General features: G+C 37.2%; 2 protein-coding genes across 2 annotated transcripts in view; one reads left to right on the forward strand and one right to left on the reverse strand.

The window, feature by feature from the left end:
- Positions 1-1,838: 1,838 nt before the first annotated feature.
- LOC139115773 (protein unc-45 homolog B-like) lies at positions 1,839-17,236 on the reverse strand. Its single transcript, XM_070678125.1, has 19 exons — positions 16,912-17,236; positions 16,100-16,304; positions 15,131-15,306; positions 14,056-14,148; positions 13,468-13,635; positions 12,682-12,850; positions 11,577-11,738; positions 10,948-11,116; positions 10,638-10,800; positions 9,980-10,215; positions 9,464-9,605; positions 8,646-8,783; positions 8,331-8,446; positions 7,054-7,234; positions 6,237-6,352; positions 5,845-5,962; positions 5,143-5,289; positions 3,189-4,013; positions 1,839-3,148 (listed from the first exon to the last, which is right to left on the reverse strand). The coding sequence occupies exons 2-18, from the start codon at positions 16,302-16,304 to the stop codon at positions 3,753-3,755; spliced, it is 2,760 nt and encodes a 919-aa protein (XP_070534226.1). The 5' UTR covers positions 16,912-17,236; the 3' UTR covers positions 1,839-3,148; positions 3,189-3,752.
- Positions 17,237-17,260: 24 nt separating this feature from the next.
- LOC139115777 (solute carrier family 2, facilitated glucose transporter member 8-like) overlaps positions 17,261-24,728 on the forward strand; it is a 53,559-nt gene continuing 46,091 nt past the window's right edge. The window contains exon 1 of the mRNA XM_070678132.1: positions 17,261-17,346. Coding sequence (XP_070534233.1) covers positions 17,297-17,346 — 50 coding nt within the window. The 5' untranslated portion in view covers positions 17,261-17,296. The remainder of the gene's footprint in view (positions 17,347-24,728) is intronic.

Raw genomic sequence — 24,728 nt, forward strand, 5'->3', positions numbered from 1 at the left:
TAACAATGTATAGTCTCCTATTAATCATTCCATTACGGAAGTTTTGTTTTCAACGGACAGAAAGCCCCTGCACAGTAGGTTTGATCATTGTGTGATACAGCTTGCATATTGAATGATGGTATGCATCGCGTGATGTGGGGTTTTCAACTCACAGATTGATATTTTATTGTAGAGCTTGAGCTTTTTACTACAAAGCAAGACGATAAAAATCTATTACAGGTGTAGATCCATATGGTGATACATTTTATTTAGTTTCTGGTGAATGAACTCAGAATGTCATGCAAAGGCTCCTCTTGGCAAATTAACGTTAGTGTGGCATGCATTGTAATACAAAAACCTACAATTACAGAGAGAGAGAGACAGACAGACAGACAGACAAGTGGGATGATAAATGTCCCTTTGAAGGTAGAACACATCTTTGGGACAAATACTCAGATTCTTAAACTTTTACAAATCTCTTCAGGCCCTACCACTTGTGGGGTCTCATTTTGCAGCTCATGGAGTAAATAAAGTTTCGGCTGGCTTATTTTTGTGAAAATTTGAAATTATATTTCCTCCCATAGAGATAAGACAGGGATGGCGGCCATTTTGAATTTCTAGCGTTGGTGAATATTGCCAAGAGTACTTTGTTTCTTGGGGCCAGAATTTGCATGGTTACCTCAAATTTTTATACCTGATTTTGAAAGAGAATGGTTGAAAGTGTGGGCCTAAGTTTTAGTCTCATTTTCGAGGCAGAAACTACCTCTTTTGGGCCATTTAATATTAAAAGAAATTGCTGATGCAAAAATGTTGAAAGATCGAGCCTCACATATAAATTTTTTATTTCTCATTTCTGAAAACACTGAAAAATCGGACGGGAGCCTGCCTGAATGATCCTTATACACACCATAGTTGCATACAGTTCAATTATTCTGTTGTTCCATACATATTCATTTATTCAACATACTTGCATCCACATATGCTTTCAGGGCTCAGAGTAGACAGAGACAATTTTTTCATGTGAACTCCTTTCTCTGTGTGCTCTGAAAGCTTACAGCCTACCAGTCTGATGAACTGAATCATGCTGGTTAACTTAATAGCAACTGTTATATTTGCCTTCAAACAGCGATTATGATTATTCTATCCTAGAGTAACTGTGCTGAACACAAACATTTTAGCTTGGAAGACAGTAATGTTTTGTGAAGTTGTTAAGCTTTCTGTGTTGAACTCTTAAATCTTCCTAAAGTCCTTAGGGACAAGTCAAATACAACAAACTGAATACAACAAACTGTGGACATTAATCAGTAATGTCATTTGTAATTTGCAAAACAGAATTGCAAAGCAATCACTCTTGTGAAGACCCACAAAACATAACGTAATCAAAACCACTAAATTGAAAGTTAACAAACTTCATTGGTTTGAGAAATTGTGTAACATTTTGATGAACTATTCACCCATCAAATATGGTGGCAATTTAGTGTGTTGCCCAACCAACTGCAAGCCCTGGTTACAGCTCTACCACATCCTGATGTACTGGTGCACTGTGGGTAATATTTCTCTCAACATTTTGAGAACAGGAGCTGATGCAGCATAGCTTACCTACACCAAGCATTCTGAACGGACTTCAACCCTGTAGTTCACCTACCCTGGTCAAGGACAGATTATCAAGTGTAAACCACTGCAGATGCAGAATTGTAATTAACCATGTGACAAAAACTGTTCATAGGACCTGTTCTAAGTTGCTTATTACAGATGCTGAGAAACACACAAATATCATTTTGTCTCCGTTAACTGCATTACACCTCTCTTTGCTCATCCAGTATTCCTGACCCGGCATCAAGCACAACACAAACACGATATAAAGGTATTACTTTCACAATTTTATTGATAAAAAGTTTTTAAAATTACATAAAAAAATTGTAAATTAAGGGATGTTTAGACATGATTAAGGTAGTATGCGCCCCGATGATGAAAGAAAAAAACTTTTGCTCAAACTTTCCTAAACGAAACTTTCAACCAGTGTCTTACCAAATCAACAATAAAAATTTTTTAAATTCAAAATGGCCACCATCCTTGTGTTAACTCTATGGGAAAAAATTAAAGTTTGGATTTTCGTAAAATTTAGACTGTGAAAATTTTTCTTTCTCCAAGAGCTTTAAAATGAACCCCCACAAGTGGTAGATAAGAGAAGAATTGTAAAAGTTTGAGAGCCCGAATAGCTGTCCCCGAGGCGCAATCCTTAAAAGGCTCCATCCATTGAATATTAATGTCCTACCTTGGGTGTGATTCCTTTTCCTTTACTAACTGGTCACATCAGTGACTCCATGACTGCTTCCACTAGTTTTGAACTTGACAAAGTAAAACATAAAATGCCACAAATGAAATATTCTGAGGACAGACTCAAAAGACGAGGACTCATTTTATCCCTGACTTTGCTGAGAAAGAAAAAAAAAGTCAAAAAGCCGTATTTGTGTTGTTGGAAAGTATCTCAGACAATAATATTAACAAAAGGCACTTTAAGTCATGACTACTGACTTCCTAACATACTATGCTACACACACACACACACACAAACACACACACGATGTCACACCCTATGACAATAAAAGTAGCTGACGAACAGTAAAGTTGTACTTCTGAACTTTACAAGTGAAATGTACAATAGCACCAAAAGTTGGAGTTGCACAAGAAGTTTTTTCTTCACCTTTTTATAAAATAAAATAAAAAATCATCATTTGCTTACAATTGCAGTACAGATACTGCTGTTAGTTCTGTTTTACTGTCCAAAAAAGCTGTGAACTCGGCTAGGTTTATTTAATGCAATATAGCCTGGAAAACTTTATGACAAAAAGTGACAGTGATCGGCCAGAAACAATTGGTAGCATTCTGTATTATTTTTTTGTTGCTTACAACATCCAACTACTGGTATGAAAATGAAAGAAGTAGTCCGTTTAATGCAGTGGTTGTTGTCGCCAGCAGCAAGGCAAAACCAAAACTGTTCAGAACTGTACAATGTGTAAAGTTTAGATATAACAGATACTGATATTTCAGGTTATGAACAGCACTGCCTATTTTTTCCATCTAATTTTCTTTCAAGGGAATGCCAACAAAAGACTGACATCGCCAACAAAGGATGAAAACCACTCCTTTCAGCCCTGACAGTGAAATGCTGTATTCAAAGTTAAGCTCTCTCCAAGTATTCTCATAACTCTACACCGTTGCATTGTTGCAATGTTTTTAAAAAATGCCATCATACTGTTGTTCAAATCACAAACAAATAAATAAAAAAAAAGTCATCCTAACATTACAGTGTGTGGGTCTCTTTGTATTGCAGGAACATTGACTTCCTTGCGCTCCAGTATGTATTGTCTCTAGTACGCACGGGTACATTTTGATTGCAAACATGAATATGGGATAATGAAAGACATTACCACAACAATAGCATGTTAACTTTCTGCCTAGGTGATTAAGTTTTATCGAAAAGCATTTACAGACTTTGTATCATTTTAAACACATTTTCCAGCATTTACCATATTTGCGATGATCAATTGTATCAACTTTTTTTCACTTTTGATAGGTATGCTTGTTTCACAGGATAAATTAATCCTTAGATGACTCTAAGCTATTAAATAAATAATGGCTTTACCCCTTCTGTTCATTGAAATCATTCAGTTTTTGTTCATGCAAGTCATTTATGCCTGGCAGATTTGCCAAACTCCAGGTTTTATCATCTGCCCATCCACACCCTACAATGCCTGCCAGCCATGATTTGATCACTGATTTGTCGGCTTTATAAGTTCATACTCCGTCGCTTTCTCCAGGGCTTTCTCCGCCAAGTTCCTGATGGCAGCCTTCTCCGTGGATTCCTCCTTGGAGAGGACCATCAAAATTTCCAGCAGTTTACTTTCAATGAGCTTGGTCGCCAGATCTTTATCGGACGCAATCATGTTGGAGATGATGTACAGCCCTCGGTGTTGGATCTCCAAAGACTCTGACAGACATATCTGTTGAAGGATCTCTAAGTAAGACTTGACCTGTGAAATACCAATAAGAAGAGATTGCCTGTGAAACAAGTCATCGTTGATGACACAGTCCCCACTTGATAATGGGTACTTTGATTACAAGTCCTCAGAGAGGATAGAGTCCTCTTCATAAATTAGGTCTGTGATAAAAATACTTTGATACAGATGGCGCTCAATGGCCAAGAATGAGTTCCATGGTGACGAAAACATAAAACCAATGTAGGCCACCATCCTAAAGGTCATTAAATATGTCAACTAGGAATTAATCGACAGGATGTTGCAAAACATTTTTGCATACTATCCTATCACTACCAGATTATCACCGGTACCATATTTCATAAAGTTTGATGCAGTCTAAAATAATTACTCTGTTTGCAGGTAGAATTTATTACTAAATACAGCTACACGTGTGTGACATTGGACACTACTGCTTGAAACCCGGACAAATTTTGTCAGTGTTGCATGTGTGGCTACTGTTACAGCTTGAAGTATAAGCTGTAAATATGTCTTTTAGTGTTCATTGTAACATTGGAAGTCGTCAATGATGTTGTATTTTAGTTGTTCTTAGATGCGTAATTTCCAAATACGTGATCTAAACTTGCAGACAAATATTTATTTTTTCTTTTAATGGGAGCAAAATGTCATTACGAACTGAAAGATCATTCACATGAAAAATACCGTATTTTATGGTTTTCTGTGTATGCTTGGCAGAAAAATTACCAAAGGCCAAAAGGGCATTTTTCCTGTGATCCAAATTTACACCTTTGATCACTGGTAGTCTTTACGGTTGAGAAAAGAAACCATATATTTCTGGTTTTTCATAAAATGTATTGATCATACTTCTCGACACGCCAATATATTAACACCGGGCCGCATCCCTCTTGTGGTAGAAATTAATATTTGTCTTAGAGTGCCATTAATGATGAATAAATACAAACATACTCCTTAGGATAGTATTGAATTATAGTAGAGCTTCACATGGACCCAGGATTCTTCAGTCTTGTCTTTTCCTCTTCAGTAGGAAAAATCTCTCTCTCTCTCTCTCTCTCTCTCTCTCTCTCTCTCATTCTCTCTCTCATTCTCTCTCTCATCTATTTTCTGATCATGCACTGGATTTTTATCTTTGAAATGAGCTACTTACATTTGCAATTTTTTTACAAGCAATTTCATGATGAGAAAGCATAGCTAAGGCACCGGTGACTCCACGCACCAATCCAACATCTTCTTCTCCAGACAAGACAGTCAGTAGTTTAACCTTGTCATTCTCAGCCAAGTAAGTGTCTGCAATCTGCAGTGTTTGAGACACATTGACATTTTGTTATCAACATAATTAAGTTATTCATGTCACTGACGATGTGAATGGACAATTTAAACAGATGAAATTCACACAAATTTCATCTGAACTATGTAGTTACATGTCGCTGTATTTCAAGACATACAATAAGCTATCTGCGTCAGTTCCAGAGAAAAGCAACAAAAGAAGCTGGAACACATGCTTTCTATACATGACGATCAAAGTTGATATCTTTTGAAACGTTACTGTGTTTACCATTTCATTCCACTTGTTACATGGAGTTTCTCAAAACAGATTAAGCGTTTGGAATCACTCATATCTATCTTGATGTCATAAAATACATGAACATTGTTGTGTAAATGTACAAGTAATGTTATTATAAAATGATAAAACTATTGTCTTCTGGCTGGATGTGTTTTTCAATCACAAAGAGACCCCCCCCCCCCCCCCCCCCCCCCCCTTCTGAAATCCCAAGAGATTGATTTTTGCACAGGGGCAGATATTTGCCACTAGAGGGCGCTACACACTGATGACTCTACCATGCCTCACCTCTTCACTCATGACAAGGTTACAAACACACTCAGCTGCTGCCCTCTGTATCATTTCATGTTCTTCATAGAGATAATGCTCCACAGCTGGGACACCTTTCTCCTTGAAGATCCTCTTTCTGTTGAGGAAGAAGAAAAGTTTGTCCATTTGAATTATGGGTGTAACCCATTATAAAACTGTGAATAATTTCAACACACCTATTCTTCAGCTTAGCATGGCTTATTCTGAATTTCTGTCAAACCATCCCTCCAACATGATATAGTTCAATTGACAGCCCATGAATTTATCCTTCCATCCCTGCATTTTGGTTTGATATGATTTTAGTACATGGACTGGTTGGACAAGAATACCTTGAATTTCTGCTTTATAGGGACTTGTTAAAACAATCTCACCTGACTGATTCACTCATTTGGGCAAGATTGGTCAGAGCCATCAGTGACTCAAAATTCTGAAGACCACTGCAGTCTATGTGTAGTAATCCTATCAATGGACGCACAACTTCTAGTGCCTGAGAGAGAGCAAGAGAGAGAGTGTTAAAATGTGTAGATGAGAAATATGAAGACACCATGTGTGACTTGCTAAATGTCAAACAACTTTTCTGTGCAGTTCACACTATTTTACGACAAATTTTCTGACCTCAAACATGTAGAGTGCTGATTAAGACAGAGGCATTGCTTTTTCCTGTGGTGTAGAGTTAAACAACATTCAATTGTGAATGATCTTCGAAGTGTATGAAGAAAAATATGAGTTGCTGAACGTGCAACGAAAGTACACAATGATATATATATATCCAAAGCACTGAGAGAAAACTAGCGAGTGAGCATTTTTTGTACAGAAAGGAAAAACCTTGCCATTTTGTCTTGAAATCCAGCACTGTAACACTGCATTTTTAGTATACTTTTCAGAATATTACAAGGATGTTTCCTACCTTTTCTATGTGCAAACCAATCAAATCGGCTGATACTACACTACCCATATATATATGAAAACATTTGCATCAATAAATACATTTTACATAAATGAATACATTTTGCATAAATGAATACAGTTTGCATAAATGAATACAGTTTGCATAAATGGATATATTTTGCATAAATGAATACATTTTGCATAAATGGATATATTCAGCATAAATGAATACATTTTGCATAAATGAATACATTTATTTAGGAGATCACATACTGGATGTAGAGATCATATTAAACTCACCCTCTGCCCTGGAAAAGCAATCTCAGGGTTGTTTGTGATGGCAATTTTGGCCAAGGCTTGTGCTGCAAGTATCTTGCCTTTGTCAGTGTTGTTATTGGCCAATGGGATGCAAGCTTTGGCTCCTCCTTGCGCTATGACCAGACCACGGTTTTCCTGATCTTCCACCAATGCTAGGAATGTCCTGATAAAGGTCACAATGGATGAGCGGAGAAAAATAGGAGATGAGAGATGAGATGTGCAATGACAAAACAATGCATAGATTTTCCCTTGCTTACTATACGACAAAAAATATACAAAATTACCCTCAGTAAAATGTGTGACAGGAATTCTATTGCACTTCCAAGGGACTAAAAACTATCCAATGTAATCTGCTTTCAAACTTTCAATAAGACAGTTTCTAGGACTAAGTCAATAATTACCTCCAAAATCCTGGAATATTCAAAACACATTTCATTGTATTCTAGAGACACTTCGTTTCATGGGATTCTTGTGGATCATTTTTGTGAGTGACAGTAGGTTAGGCATTTTTCAGGAGTAACAAAATTCATAGAACCCTTACCCTGGGGGCTGTGCATAATTGAACATATGGAACATGACTGAACTCTGGATATCAAGATCAGCATCCACCATAGTTTGCCTTTGCTTTCAATCACTTGAAATGACAATACCATGCTAGTTATAGCCTGTCCTAAGGTAGAATGTGCCTACGAAACAGATATTCAAACTCAATTTTTTCAATTCTTTTCCGATCTACCACTTGTTGGGGTTCACTTTAAAGCTCTTGGAGTAAGAAAAAACTTTCAGCATCTTAGTTTTTCTGAAAATCAAAGATTTTACGGCCATTTTGAATTTCAAATACTAGGAAATGTTAATTATTTTGTTTGTCTGGTAACAAGCTTTGCGCGTGTGCCTTTGATTTTTATTCTTGATTTGGTGAGAGGAAAGTTGAGCAAAAGTTTTAGTCTTTCACTTTTGAGGCACATCAACATATATATATATCACTGCAAACGAGGTCTGTGTCAGTAATTACTAATCCTGCATTTAAATTAGAGTGCGGCCGCACGATCGTCATAAATTTGCATAAATCCATTTGTGGTAAAAGAAGCATGTCAGCTGTGTTTACCCTTAGAACATCAGTTTCACCATACAGTATTAGCAGCGCATTTGTCTTTAGCGTGGCTATCAATTTGAAATTAAGTGATTGGCTACTAGAACTACAGGTGATCGCATTCCTTTAACTTTTAAGAGAGAGACACACAGACATGAAGAGGTCTTACCTTGAAAGGAGTTCCCGGACTGATTTGCTTTCTGTTTTACTCATTGTCACCAGCGCCGTCACTACTCCATTCTTCAGCAGTGCCCTCACCCTCTGAGCAACAAACTCTGGGGCATCCTGTGGTGAAAGACATATGGTACTGTTTCTTGTGAGGGACTGAGGAACAACAGTCTACTTTAGTTACGTCCAACTGATTCTATAGTGCAACCATGATTGTATATCTGATCTGTCATTTGGATGAATTTCCTCCTTTCTTATTTGAAAATCTACTTAGTGAAACCTACATTCCACGAAAACAAACTTTATCTTTCCATACCTTGGGATGATCTTCGGGAACATGTTGTTTGGCAAACTTTGCCAGGTCCACCAGCTCTTGCGGTGGTTTGTCCCTGTCATAGCACGTCAAATTATCAAACACAGAGACAATACCGAAGTACATTGATGAGTCTGCTTTCTGAGGTGACAGGAAAAAAAGAAAGAAAACATTATTGCCACCAATGGAGGCATACTACCGTATTACATGCTGTTTTTTTAGCAATACTGTGTGATATTTTTCTGGTTGAGTATAATTTTCTAGTTTCAGTAAATTCTTTAAAGCAGCAGTCCTCAATCTCTGGTTCTAACATAAGTGCTTGTTGCTTGATTTGAATTCTTTACTCTCCTTTGAAAGTCAGGTTCACTCATTAAATTTGTTCCGAGATGAAGCTGATAAATAACCTCCCCCCTTTGACACTTTGAGCGCCAAAGTCAATTTTTGTCACCTTTATAAGATATACCACGGTCAATTTTTTCTGATTTTTGCCAAAATTTGGTAAAAAACTGTCACCGATGAAATGTGATATCCATTTGGTCCAAAATTATGAAAACACTTACAGAAAAGTTCACAAAAATTGGTAAAATATTGCATTAAAGTTTTGGCGGGAAAAATTACAGCAGTCAAAGGGTTAATATCAAATTTTGCTCCCTCTGAATACAAATTGGAAAAGAGTCCAAAACAAATATATTTTGATCATATATCTCCACAGTAATACAAAATCAAACCTCTGGTCAATATATCATCTGGTAATAGAATCTCCTCTGTATGGAAGATGTCATGCTCATCTGCTCACTTTCACTCTAAATTTGACACATTACCTTGGCAACCTCAATGATGGCCGCCAATGCTTCCTGATCAGCACAGAGGGCCTCCTTCACATCAGCGTCCAGCGTCAGGTATGCCATTCCCTCCGCTGCCCATTTGCGTACGTCCAGGTCCTTTTTGGCACTCACTAAAAACCTGTTGTGGAAGAAAATAGCAAATTTACATCAAAGTTCCATTAATTGATGAGTTTTTCAAGGAAAGGTTGTGCCAACTTTTGAAATTCCACTGATTTGTGTGCAATTTGAGAAGGCATGGTTTACTATGGTTGGTTGTCAAATGCCAGTATAAGTCACCTACATGGCAAAACACACGGCACTTTACACAATTTCTGAAAGAATAGTCAGTGCTAATAATTTCTGGGGGGAAAAATCAGAGGAGTTGTAGTCTATGTATAAAGTACTTCCGTGTCAGATATGTGCAGGATGGGAATAGATTTCTGACATGAAACACTTCCAAAATGACAACACACTGGCGAAATCCTTCACTTGCGTGACATATTTCATATTCACCTTCTAATTTCAGCCACTAATCTCACTGTAGAGCCTTCTGCAAATGTCTTGATACTGGCATCTGATCCACCGTAGCTGCCTAATTTGCATAAGCCGACTAGCGCCCTCACGCGGACCCGATCTGAGGTGTTCTTGTCCCTGTACAATTCCTTGAGGGTGGGGACCCCTGCCGTCAAGGTACCTTTACAGTATTTGGTTTTGCTAGCTGAGTGGATGATGGCCTCTGTAGCGATAACCTGTGAAAAGGCATGGTTCTCTAAGTTACACAGACAAGTCGACAATGCCAGATATTTTACAGATTTCAGTTTGCGACCGCATTTATTATGTTTGTATTTTGTATGTTTATATTTTTGCAGAACAAAATCAAATGAAAATCATCTTCTTCAAAAAATGTGACAAATGAGAATTGAAAACAACTCTTGGAGCATAGCGTTGATGATGCTGTAGGAGCCATATTTAATGATGTTGTGCAATGTTCTCCATATCCTTTGTTGTAAAGTATAATACACAGTAACGTTTGCACACACAAGGATATATTAAAATAAACTGGTATAGAAAATGTCATACAAAATAACTGGTATGAAAGTCTAACTAACATTACTGACAAAACCTATTGCCATGTATTTATATTTAAGTTGGGATGGGAGACAAAAATTACCTGTAATCGTTCATCTTTACTTCCAGCCATGGCTACCATGACCTCTAGGACGCCCTCTCTGGTCAGCATATCATTACCTACATCGTATGGACCTTGGAGCAGGGCAGATATTGCTGTGATTGCCTCCATATTGGACTCCATCATGTTGTGAGTAAATTTCTCCCTAAATAGGACAAATGAAAATTGTACATTACATTTTGACATCGATCAGTTACTATTACTGGAGTTTTCTTGCTGTAATGTGTCATTTTTTAGCACGATAACAGCATAGATTCAGTAGTTTTTGATATTCTAATCACCATACACTTACGTGAGGAATTTGTGACAAAGCTCTCTGAAATACTCTCTTTTCTTGTCTCCAGTCATTTCATCATAGAGGACATTCAGCAAAACGGATGAGTGCATTCTGGTATTTGGCGTGATTGGCAGTCTGTTCAACTCTGGAACCTGGCAAGCCACATGGAGCACTTTATTCAGTCCTGGAAGAGACAATCGGAATGCAGTCTTGAACATTACAGTTTTATTGATGTATCAAGTCTAGTCTGAGTGACTGACTGGTTCAATGGTGAAAATGCTCTCTTCTTTGACAGTCACAGGTTTCACAACCTTATGACACTAAGAAATTTTATCTGTTGATGTTGGTCAATCACTTTGCGGTCAATGTAATATTGAAAGATATAAGTCCTGCACAACTATTTGCATACTACGCTGTTAAGTGGTAACATTTCACTTTACCAATGCACAAATGATGACCTATGTCCAATGATGAATTCCAACTGAAAGGAAAGCACTCACTGGAACAATTGTTGACCCAATATTGTCCAAATTTCGTAGAGGCATATCGTCACACACAATCGCCCTAATTGTTTTTATTGTTCCTTTGCTGTTCTTCAAAAACACTACTCAGCTAACCAATGTCCCCAATGTCAATGTACTGACCTCCATTGGTTACAAAGGTCAGGGCTTTCCCGATGCCATCTTTTTCCGGCAGAACTTTAATAAGTAGATCAATGATGGCATCTCGGCCGTACGCGGGCATTTCCTTGTCGTTCAGAATTTTCATGACAAAGAAGAGCAAGGCCTTGAGTTCACTGGTCACATCTGTAACAAAAAGTGAAAAAAAAATGCCATGATTAAAGTACGGGTTATGGATAATTAAAGCTAGCAAATGGCATACAAAGGTATATTTAAATTTACGTGAAAGGGAGTCAAGCTGTATTGAAATTACGGTATTTCAATTCATACAAACTAAAGGCCAGGATTATACCATGGAAACTGTATGTGCTGGTATGTGCAATGCTAAATCACTGTTTGCTTTTGTTTTCCAATGTTTGCTGTTCCCAACACTTGTCAGCAAGTTTACAATGCCAACCATCTATTTCAGCAATATCTGCTGATTTTGGGCGGTCAGATCAAAATCTTGCTGGCCAATTCTCACGCACAAAAACCTTTGTTCAGATGGTTGAGGTCGTATGCGATGAGACGCAAACAAATTACCTGTGATGCAAGTACATTTTGGGGTTTATACATGAAGATCTAGGGCTGACCCTTAAAATATTCCCTAAATTGGCACAGTTTTCAGAAATACATGTTTGTTAGAGGGCACACTGCCAGTAAGCAACAAGTATATTGACAAGTAATGTTTATAAAGATTCAATGATAATGACTCATAATCAATGATGAATATTCATAAGTCATGCACTATTCATGGTATATTCCTTTGAGTGAGAAGTTTATCCTGTAAATTCCATGCGTGCAGAAATCAAGTCCTTCCATTCAAGCTATGGTATCCCATCATTGCTGTTGTAACATACACGCGTTGAGGCACCACTGCAAAAAATTGACTCTCACAAAAGCTCTTGGTGGCCAATAGGATACAATGTTAGAATGTGATATATTGTACAATATCATCATTCCATTGTGTTTCATATATACTTCTTTCAGCTGATAGCAACCCTGAACTTTAGATATACAATGGCAGCCATGTTTGCCTTCACAGAGAAAATAACAACTACATTGATACATAATCATAGATGTTACCCACCAAGAACTACGGCCTGGTCTTTGCCACGGGGATCTCTTTTGTCTTCTCCGATCAGCGACAGAATGATCTGCTGTAGGATGTTTACTGATGCGTTGACCAGCTCTTCCTCATCCATAGAAATAAACTTGAGAAATGTCTCCAGTGTGATCTCCTTCAAGATGGCATATGCCTTCAAAGTTGACCGTACAAAAGAAAAATGCAAAAGTTTTGTCAGAAAACGTAAAGAAAACTGGAATTGTCTAAATGTCTAATATGTCCCTGGGCCATAATATAGGCATTTCAAAACACAATTCCATAACCAGAGAGAGACAAGGTTTTTTACTGATGTTGATAAAAACAAGATGGGATCTTTAAATCAAAGATTCAATTGAATTTAATATTGTGAAAACATTGATGGAGGGAAGTACAAGATGGGCGATATAAAGTTCAAAGAAATACTCAGTGTTCTCTCTAGACATTGGTGGAAAAGTAATGGCCAATTTGCATAACAAAGAATGTGTAAATGACGGTAATTTGCATGTAAGAGAAGTACAATACAAGGTGAGAATAAGTTATGATATGTGGACAGATTCGTGATCATAAGATTGCACGATCTGATTTCTTCAGTCCAAAACAAAGCTTCAATGTCTAAAAACACTGTGAAAAACTTATGCCAGAAATAGCGTAACAATGATCACATGGCCACCAAACCTTGCTTTCCAATATGCAACAAACATAAAATGCTGTCAAAACATTGTAAAGCATTTGTTGTCCGCCATGTCAAATGATGATCACATGACTACCTACCCTTGTCTTGTGACCTGTGCATAGACACGCTAGTGCCCTCAGCGATGACAGGCTGGTCTCGTGATCTGGATCGGCAGCAAGTTGTATGATTCTTGGTACTCTGTTCTCTCTGAATATCCTCTCTGCACCAGCTTCCTCCCTAGCAAGAACTATCAGATTTTGTGCCGCCTAAAATGAAAATAAAACAAATTTGCAAAATTATATACCTTCATATTACAATTGATAACATGCTAAAATTTGCTGACATTGTTTTTTGTCATTTTGACAGTTCCTTGATTTACATTTTCACTTTGGAAATGGGCATTTATCATGATATTTTCATTCCATTCCTTTTAAGGACATGTTGACTGGTCTGGTGAGTACACAGCCTCAATGGACCACCACAATATTCACCTCTCCCCTTACCAGCATAACATTTTAGTCAAGTCCCAGCATTTTCTATGAACTGGCTGGGCCTTGGCATTCGTAACTAGGGGTGACACTTAAACACTCAAACATTCACCATGATAACTGACCGACCCAAACAGGTAACCTCATTAGCCATGTTATTGAAATGTTCAACTAAGAACTCTCAGGTCGAATACACACCTGTCTCTTCTTCTCAACGTCTTCCTCTGTCTTTGTGTTGAGCAGATTAAACATCTGTGCCACTTTATGGTCTGTTTTGGAGTGCTCCTCGGACTGGAAAAACATGATAGGAGAAAATACAGAGTGTTTGAATTTACAAATTTTGTGTACTGCAAAGTTGAGAAAGACCGTTTCCATATGGTGTAAATTTTGGCTTATTCATTCACATAGGGCTATCATTTGTTATTACTGTATATCAATATTGTACATAGAAATACATGAATACAAAATACAGCTACGACTGAGGAATGCTGGGTCCACACCAAGCTATATTACCATGTGGTTCTTTCCTGTTGGCTATTTTCCTACTAATTCACTATAAAAAATAACCTTAGACGAGTAGGTTTCTATTATAGGAATATTGGGTGCATTAATCTTCAGGTGTGCCAGGAAAACCCATTCAGATTGTTTAATAAAGTCAACAGTGACTGGGTACATGTTTATCACCTTACTAGAGCTGTTAAATCTGTCAAGTTATTGTTTACAGTCTATTATTGCAATGATTGTGGAAAAATCTCAGAGTACTAGTGATATGTTACTGACAGGCTTTTGATGTATGGTTGGACGGACAGATAGGATAGATTTGTTTCAATACCGCTGAGCATGTCACACAATATGGGGATACAGTGTACAGTTTAGAGTTAGAAAAATGAATTGGTTGAAAGTACCGGTATGCTCAATTTGATAAATGCGGATCAAACAATCTCCCAATATTTTAACCTAATTTGCCATTGATCTGTTGTTGACAATGAGAATTTGTTTTTGAAATATCAAAATTACACTAATCTACAGGAAGCAGTTTTTGAACTTGAATTTCGAATATTTTGGAGATGCCATTGTCATACGCACAAAAGTTAGCTTTCAACAAAGTTCAACTTCTGAAAAAAGATGGTCACAGATTCAACTAGTCTGAAAGGTCCGTTGCTCGAGGGCGCTCTCTACACTCCCCCCGGAAGCATAGAGAGCGCCCTCGAGTGACGAATCTTTCAGTGTAAGATTCAACATGATTCGCAGTAAAATGAATGCAAATACATACCCTCTTGGTAAGTGCTGCTGTAAGTCGTCTACACATTCCCTGTACGGCGGTATTTTTAGCATCCAGCTGTAGCAGTGTCCTGGATTCATTGTAAGCCTCTTCCAGCCTTCCCAGGCTTTCCAGGGCTTGACACTTTCTGTACAGTGCCTTTGTATCACCGGGTGTGAGCTCAAGGGCTGCGGGTGGGAAAGAACAACAAACGGGTTATCTTTTCTGACAAGATGTAAAAATAAACAAATGTTTGAAAAGATCCAATTTGTATTGCTGTGTTGTTTGGATGATGACAACTCAGAGATGTAATGTCTCAACTTCAAACGTGATCTTGCATGAGAAGCTAGTCTGTTACTTGCATTTAACATCCTCTCTTTGTCTTTCTATATAAGTGTCCCCTCTCATATAAATTGCAATACTACTGACTCGAGAAACTTATCTCACACAACAACATTTTACACCTTACACATTCTAGTATAGGGCTGACAAAAAAATTCTTGAATTGACTCAAAGAGTTTGTGGTTTAAGAGGTGCACTGTTATGCGTGTGTGTGTGTGTGTGTGTGTTTGTGTGTACTGTGCTGTGTAAATCAATGATTAGTACTAACAGTACTATTAAAGGATGTTATGGCAGCAGAAACAATTTTAAATTAAAGTAATGATGATATGTATACATGAGCCCACAAAGCCAATTTGACAATGCAATTAGATATACTTCTGATTCTCAAAGTCCTCTTTGACTGCAGAAAATTTCCACTGATATTATTTGAATAAAAGGAAATAAAATGTTCCTACACTGACTAGAGAGATAGAACACTCGTTATATTGTGGGCACAATAACACAAACACCTAAACAGCAATCAAGACAACATTATCTATTGCAATTGTGTTTACATACGCCACCCCTGATAGGAAAATGGAAAAGTCCACATACATACACAACCAACTTGATCACCTCTTTTCAAATAATGCAACTTACCAGACTCAGAATCATGGATTGCCATCTTATAATCTTCCATTTTCAAGTAGCACGCCGCCCTGTTCTTGAACAAAACTGCTCTGTCATTTTGATTGTCTTTCGGGCACACTTCAATGGCTCTGCTGTATGCATTGATAGCATCCAGGAATTTCCCTCCTTTGAAGAAATTGTTGCCTTCTTCTTTCAGCTTCAGAGGATCTTCCATCTGTGGAAAAAATGATTGATTTTTCCTACTCATCGATACAATTTTACATATAAAAAAACATTTTCCAAATGGAACCTTTGTAAGATAACCAACAATTTTCACATACATATGACAAAATTGGAACTGGTAAAATGAACTAAAATAAATAAATAGCAAATGGATATTAAGGTACAGACGATGGAAAATTAAAAAAACATACATACACACACAAAGTTATACATGTTATAAGATGTGACCTGGACACAGGCGGTTTGTCGTGTTTATATATGTACAACCAACCTTGGATGTTCAAGTAGAATGAATGAAAATTGATAGAAAAACTACGCTGTAAGTTGCAGGAGTCAAATACAACTTCTGACCACTTTACGATGGGACCGATTAATGTTTCTTGGGCTCGTTGTAATTTTATACTTTCACCACAGAGAACTTTCCAGAAATTGCGAAAGTATGCTTGGAATGTGATGGAGAGAAGCCTCGTGGATTGCTCGTTCGCACTGTCACAGAGGTATAGGAATTACAAGACACTTCATGCTCTCTCGCTATTTGTAACTATCGCGTTGATGCGAGGAGCTAACACAATTTAAGTACAGAAACGTGTGATACATACGTTGTTGAAGATCTGTCTTGGTAGAGAAACAGACAGGGCTCCTCAATCAGTTGGTCCACAAATGGTTACTGAAGAATATGACAAGCTTGGGATGTACAAGCCAATGCGATGAAGGACACGCCGTGGGCAAATATCTCATAAACTTTGGCCTGCCTCAGTAAACCGCATTTACAGGCTTCAGCTGACTTGTCAACTTAGGTTGGTGGGTTGAAATCAGCCAAACCCAAAACTTCCGCTGCAAGAGATGACTCACGTACTCTAAGTCACTCGCTCTGCGTACGTACAGTTGATTCACTGTTCTCGCACTTCCGGATAATTCTAAGGTCACGGGTCACAAGAGAGCCACGCGAGAGGGCGCAACTGGAGTGCGCGTCCCGCAACGACCATGAGCGAACCTCGTAAAAGGGACCGTTCGGAATTTACTTCTAGGGGGAGGTCGGTGGATTTTCTATTTTTATGGTGATTTTTTTCCATGGTCCCCTAGTAAATTATGAAGAAACTCTATGGTACCTCTCATATTTCATTTCCCCCCAATGTTTCCCCATATATAAGCTTATACATGCATGCATAGCCGGAAATGAATTGAAAAAGTTGGCAAACATGGGCACTACCCAATGCCGAGAATATTGTCATTTTCTAGAAATCACATATGTTGTAGCTTGTAAAATGGCTGTTCCAAATCAACTTTTGAGATAATTTACATTTAATCATCCATTACCCCATGATTTTGCAATAAAGTCATGTGCAGTGCTCAAAACCATGGTAAGTGAATGGGTGACTGATTGTAAATTTAATTACAGTGTATCTCAAAAAGTAAATAGGAAACACTCATTTTTCTGGCAATTTTTTTCATTCTCATCCTTCCATCTACAACACATGTGACCTCCAGAAAAATGACTATATTCTTGGTATTGGTTAGTCCGGGACATTTGCTGTAACTTTTGGCATTCGTTCAATCATTCTGTGTATCAATAATAATTGTTTTTTATTCGATCCCTACATAGAACACCCAATGCTGTGTTTAGCAATGTTTAATTTAAGATCTCTTTTCAACAATAACAATGCTGACTGTTCACTGTATATGGTCTGTGTTGACATGCTAAATACTGGACATTTCATGACCCTTGAGGGAGGAGAACCAAATTTTGCAGTAGATGTATAAAAACAAACTACTGTGGATATTACCAAATTTTGCAGCTAATGGAGTTTAAATACACTTGTGGAGTTTGTCTGTCACCTAGGGAGCTACTATGGTTCTCTTTTTATAGATAGGTCTTTTGGGCAAATATTAAATTGATGTAGTTTTCCCCCTTAATCCCCTATAAAAGATTGTGGTATTTTTGTCTGGTCCCCTTTAATTTTTCTTTGTGGGGAATTGTTGCCCCCAGGAAGTAAATTCTGAACACTCCCTATGTGCACCAGATAGCCAATGATCTAATAACCTCACATGTTAATTTAGTGAAATATAAAAAATCATAGACCCTAGAGAAAAACTAAGTCTATGGAAAAGTAAATAATAAGAATGATTATTTTCATCATGTGACATACCTGTACTATATATAATCCTACAGTCGTGCAAAACTGGTGCCGCAAGCACAGTTTTGCAACGAAAACGGAGTCAGCGTGGACTCTCTTGCAGCCACAGACGTTTTTCACACAGAACACCCAAGGCCAAACTAAACGTTATCAAAGGCACTTTCAAAGGCACACCTATTCAATCAATCCCACAAATCAAACAAAAGATTCAATTTGTATTCTTTGTTACAAAAAATTCCTCACGAAATGTTGAGAAAAAAACCCCAAAAATACGGTAATTAAATTATTATTATTACAAGATGCTTCGCAAAACCCTGCTGAGTGACATAGTTCCCGATTATGTTGCTTAAGATCTTCTGCGCTACCAAAACGATTGAGAAGCGAAGCGTCAGATCCAAAATTGCTGAAGTGCTTTGCCTTGGAATAGTTAGTAATTCAATACCGAATTTAGATTACGTCCTAGTGTTTAGTATCATTATACTCAATTTTTTTCTTTGAATTTCTTTTGTATTCCATTTGATTGTGCTAATTTTTGAAGATTGTTCAATGAGTCCGGCTCTGTCTACTAGGTTATAAATTTTCCTCGGGATCTGAACTTCAGCTTAATATCATTAATTCTACTTTACATGTGGTCAATTAGGACACAAAATTCCAAGTGATATTCACTAAATACCTACGTCTTCAAGCACATATTCGTCTCCAAATGACTTTTTTGAAATTGTTGCCAGTTATTACTGAGCTAGCCCTACGAGTATGGCGAGAGTGTCCGGTTTTGGCTACGCCGCCTCGAGGCGGCGTAGCCAGAGCCGGACACTCTCGCCATACTCGTAGGGCTAGTGAGAGGCGGCGTAGCCAAAGCCGGACACTCTCGCCATACTCGTAGGGCTATTACTGAGCATGCTGAGTGTGCCTCGCCTCGCCGCCGTACGTCTCTTGGATTGGATAAAGGTCATGACCTCATAGACGCGGTCTATAAACTTGTCTGAGCGATAAAATACTGTCTTTACATATGTACCACAGGTTACTTGTATCGAAAACCGCTCGTACTACCGGTATTTGCACTGCAGTGCAATACCAAAAACATTATGCCATTCCTTTATGTTAATGAGTATTTACCAATTTTGACCCGGAACTATTTTTGCTGGAGTTTGAGTCTCAGACTGGCAATCAGTCATTGATGCTGCAGATCGAAAAATGTAATAAAACCTTTAGGCATCGAATATTTCATTTTTTTCTGCATTTTGTCATCACAGATAATTGGTAAAGTGTAAAATGTATGATAAAACCAAAATATAACTTCGCTGTAGGCTAATGTGGTTAGTTGATTAAAATTAGTTCAGTGTAGAAAAGAAGGTAGAATAAATTCGGATTGGTGAGTAAAAAAACGATTCAGTACTTTCAATAGGATTTTCTGACTCGATGTGCGGCGTTAGATGTTCGTTGTCTGCTCGCAAAGTGATTCTTTTTCACCCTGTGGAGTGCGGCGACAAAACGTTATGATAATATTGAAATTTAGATTTTTTCAATTTTTGTGAAGACATGGATATATTTGTCTTACACATCCATGATGAAATCAACACGGTCAAAACAGTAAGGGACTGGTCAGTTTCTTCGGCCTGGAGCGGGCCGGTGGATTTATGGGGGTCACCCTGTTTTTGACTTTGGTGATGGGGGGGTCACCATGTTTTTGAAATGCCCAATGGGCAGGGAGTCAGTGTGTTTTTGAATTTTGACACAGGCTCATCATTGCCTAAAATGCATCGCGTCAGCCACAAATTTCATCATTCAGTTGCATTTTTCAGCGCGCCCTTTGGGCGCGTAACTTTAATAATCAGAGCTATTTTTCAGCACGCCCAACTTTAACATATCAGGCATACATATATCAGAGATATGTGTATACTCAATATTTTTCAGCATGCTCTTCAAGCGCATTACTTTAATATATCAGACATTTTTCAGCACGCCCTTCGGGTGCATGACTTTAATATGCAAGACATATATCAGAGATATCAGGATGTTTCATATTTTTCGTTGCGCCCTTCGGGCGCCATACTTTAATAAATCAGAGATGTATGTCAGAGATATCTTGATGTTTGCTAAGTGAAAGTGTACCATTATAAAATCTACAGTTCATATGGAAAGCATGACAAATTCCTGATACTTTTCTGTAGTCTAGAGAATTCAGTATGAGAGAGCAACATGCACTAATATTTCACAATCATATACAGTGACTTATTTTAGAGATAGAAAAATGACAAGATATCTTTCGTTCTCATTGATGCAACTATTTTCCTTTGTGTCTCAGGTTTTCTCTTTGATTTATTTTTTGATTTATTTCTAAATTTCACCATTTTATACACACAAAAAAACACGACAATAAGTATTAAAAGTAAGTACATAAATAAATACACATAAAAACAGAGCATAGAAAAATATAAATCGAGAAATAAATGGTGGGGACGAGGGAGGTAGTTCTAACAGAACTAATCTAGTCCCTAGCCCCATTGTCAAGCTGAACATGAGGATTGAGAGCCCTTGTCAATAGTAAGAAATTAAATACAAACAGACATTTACAAAAAAGAAATATAAATATTCACAGTAAAAAAAGTACTTAAAGTCTCATACAAAAAAAAAAAAACAATCTAAAAGGTGGGTAAAAAAAAATATCATTTTCATTCATGATATAGTTTTTCAAAGCCTTCTTAAACCTCATTCTTGATTTAATCAATTTAATTGAAGTAGGAATGTTATTCCAATGTTTTACTAATGCACAGATAAATTATTTTGAGTACTGCTTAAATCCTTTCGGAAATAAATAAAAATCATTACGTAAAACCGATCTAGTAGGGTAGGAATGTGACACAAAGGACGCATAATGATATATTGTGTGAGCGTAGTGGTTATTTCTCAAATCGAAGATAAAAGTACATGTGTGATATTTACAAAGTTTACGAATATCGAGGATACCTAGCTGTTTAAATAATGGTGCAGAATGTGAGCGAGGGTCAGAGAAAGAAATCAAACGAACAAGTTTCTTTTGAAGTTTGAAAATTTGGTTGATGTAGGTTACATGTGTGTTGCCCATATTTGAATGCAGTAATTTATATGCGGTTTTCCAAATAAGACTTAAACCAGCTATATGCGGGCCCACGAATACCGTAATGATTTAAGTTACATAGTAGAATGTCTTGATTTAGGGGAACACCATTTGATTTCTGGGGGGGGTATGGAGGATTTTGAGAAAAAAAAAATTGTCGCCAGGCAAGATAGAAGGAAAAAAAATTGATCCTGTCATGGCCTGAGAAAAAAAAATTGTCATAACAGACAGAAGTGAAAAAAAAATTGTCACAATGCACCAGAAATTAGCAAAATTTGAAAACTCTATTCTCATGTATTCTTTGCCGGCGCGCCGCCATAGGCGGGCAAATGTTTTTACCACAAGCAATTCTTATGTTTTTTTCCCAGCACTTATGATATAAGCATGCATTTCATAGGTCTACTTTACACCTCAGTACACTCAATGTTTTCCTTCCCTTTTCTGACCCAAGAAATCATATTTCAGGATTTCTGTTGCAATATCTCAATGGCATAGGCACTATCTAAAGGGAACTTTTTGACTTCTGTATATTGTGAAAATTTTTAAAACACAAGACAGGAGTCAATAAACTGGTGTTAAAACCAATATATTATTCTCTCAATATAAACATATTAGAAAGATGTACAAGTTGACAATGAAAAATTGAGGAACAACAAATATAATGAAATACAAGGGAGGGGGTCACTAAAAAAAAAAAAACTTCATGGGGGCGTTACTCAAAATGTGGAGAGGAAGAAGGGGGGGGGGGTTACTCAATTTTTTGCGCGAAATTAATTGAAACACATCTCAGATTGGACTATTGCACACATCCATTTCTCAAAATTTTCAGTGCTTTCCCCTTGGGTCTTCTAACAGTTTTACTGGTAAAAGACAAATTTAAAATACCTATCGGATTGCACTACACTGTACTGTGGCGCACATCAATTTCTCAAAATTTTCACAGGATCTAGGACAAAACTGAACTGTTGTGAATTAATCCTTTATTATTACAGAAACATGTTTTAATTTACCTCAGTTTTCATTAGAAGCTGGCAGCTGGAGAAATGACACAAGAAGGTCACAGATTTTCCGTTCCTGTATATTTATTTATCTTCAGTCTCTGGCAAACAGAATTATTTTCACAAATTGTATTGTCATTGTTTGGCTGTTGAATATTGTGACACAAACACTGATCATGCAAAAATGTAAAAAAATATTGCAGTGTTCAATGTCATTTTCAAACAGTTTTACTGAGTGCAAAATAACCTGAAACTCCTCTCAGATTGCACCATTAAACACATCAATTTCCCAACATTTCGTGCTCTCCCCTTGGGGTATTCTAACAGTTTCACTTAGTAAAAAATTAAAAACATCTCTCAGATTGCACCAGACTGCACCATTGCACACATCAATATCTTAAAAATGTCCATGCAAGATAGGGGAAAGCCCCTGTGACACTTTCCCCCTAAGCCTCTCACGTGTTCTCCCCCTGTACTTTCAAATTCTGCCCGGTCGATATTCTAGTGAAATCCCTGTCATAATACCTATCCAAATTAAACAATATACTATATGGTTGGATACTGCGTGAGCTCTTATATCTTTATTTTATTAAGACTTGCAATTTCATTTTGATGGGTTCACCTTTTTTGAACCATCATGAGATAACTGATGATAGTCTAGCAGGGTACATCAGGATTTCAAAGGTCTTTACTGTTGCTATATTTTGTAAATTTTACAAATACATGTATTTGTATTTAACTTTCTAAGTGGGGGATCAGTCAAAATTTCAGAGTTAGAGAGGGGAGTTACTCAAATTCATCATGGTTGACGAGGGAGGGGGTCACTCGAAATTTCGGAGTTTCAGGCTGTAAATAATGACGGCTCCCTTATATACAACGCATTATAACTTGATGACAAATAAAAAAAAATGTGCACTGCTACTCCATTTGAAAAAAAAAATTGATGCAGGTCTGACAGTAGAAAAAAAAATTGCTGTCACTGTGACAGGAAAAAAAAATTTGCTCCCATACCCATTTCCTCCATACCCCCCAAAATCAAATGGTTCTCCCCTTATGGTGTCGAATGCCTTTCTAAAACGGTAAAACAAAAGATGCTTTCTTATGACTAAAATAACAGTTAAAAAAAGCAGTTTTCGTCATTATTAGCTGTGCTTTTATGGTTTCAATGTTACAAGAAAAGGTCCTCTCAGACACTGCACACATCAGATTTGGCTAAAATAGCTCTCTATGGCTTCTCAGGAGATTTAATAGGATGGCTGGATTCATGTGGGGGGTCACCCTGTTTTTGACTTTGGTGATGGGGGGGTCACCCATCAAAGTTTTGGATTTACTGCTTTTTCCTCTCTGATATCAATGATTGACATCCATTTCTGTACAACAGTTCAGGACATCTGGTTAAGCATAGAAAGTGTGAAATACATTCACAGCTCATTCAAAATGTACTGTATTCAAACTTTAAAATTGACTCTTTGAAATTCCTATCTTACAACTGACATGTCAACAATTTCATTAAAACACAGAATGACTGTTGAAAATAAATATATATAAAATATAAAATATAAAATATAAAATATAATATATATATATATATATATATATATATATATATATATATATATATATATATATATATATATATATATATATATATATATATATATACACACAATTTATATCCACCTTTTGTTTTACCGTTGTCGCGCAGAGGGGGGGGGAGTCACCATGTTTTCAAAATTTGGAATAGGGGGGTCATCACTTTTTGACGTCGGCAAAAAATAATCCACCCCCCCCCCCCAGGCCGAAGAAACTGACCACTCCCTAAGTCCTGGTAACTCCAACACCCCTTTTCAATAGAAACAGATTTCATGACATCTGCTACATTGTCTGTGTGTTGTGTCTGTAAAAAACGTCAGTGGCTGCCTTTATTTTGTCGCACGGCACAAGAGTCCACGCTGACTCCATTTTCACTGTAGTATCATTCATTAATTTTCCATATTTTGTTAAAACAAATTTGCCTATCCTAGTCTCTTAATTTTATCAAAATGACAGACAAGGAACATTTCATGAAAGGCTTATAAGCATCCGTTGCAAGGGAGACAAGGCAGCTGACAGACAAATTAATAGTGCTTTAGCACAATCAGGGTGCAAAACAAAACAGATTCATTATTACTTAGACATTCATCAAG

Source organism: Ptychodera flava, chromosome 17 (genome assembly GCF_041260155.1).
Source record: "Ptychodera flava strain L36383 chromosome 17, AS_Pfla_20210202, whole genome shotgun sequence".
Taxonomy (NCBI): Eukaryota; Metazoa; Hemichordata; class Enteropneusta; family Ptychoderidae; genus Ptychodera; species Ptychodera flava.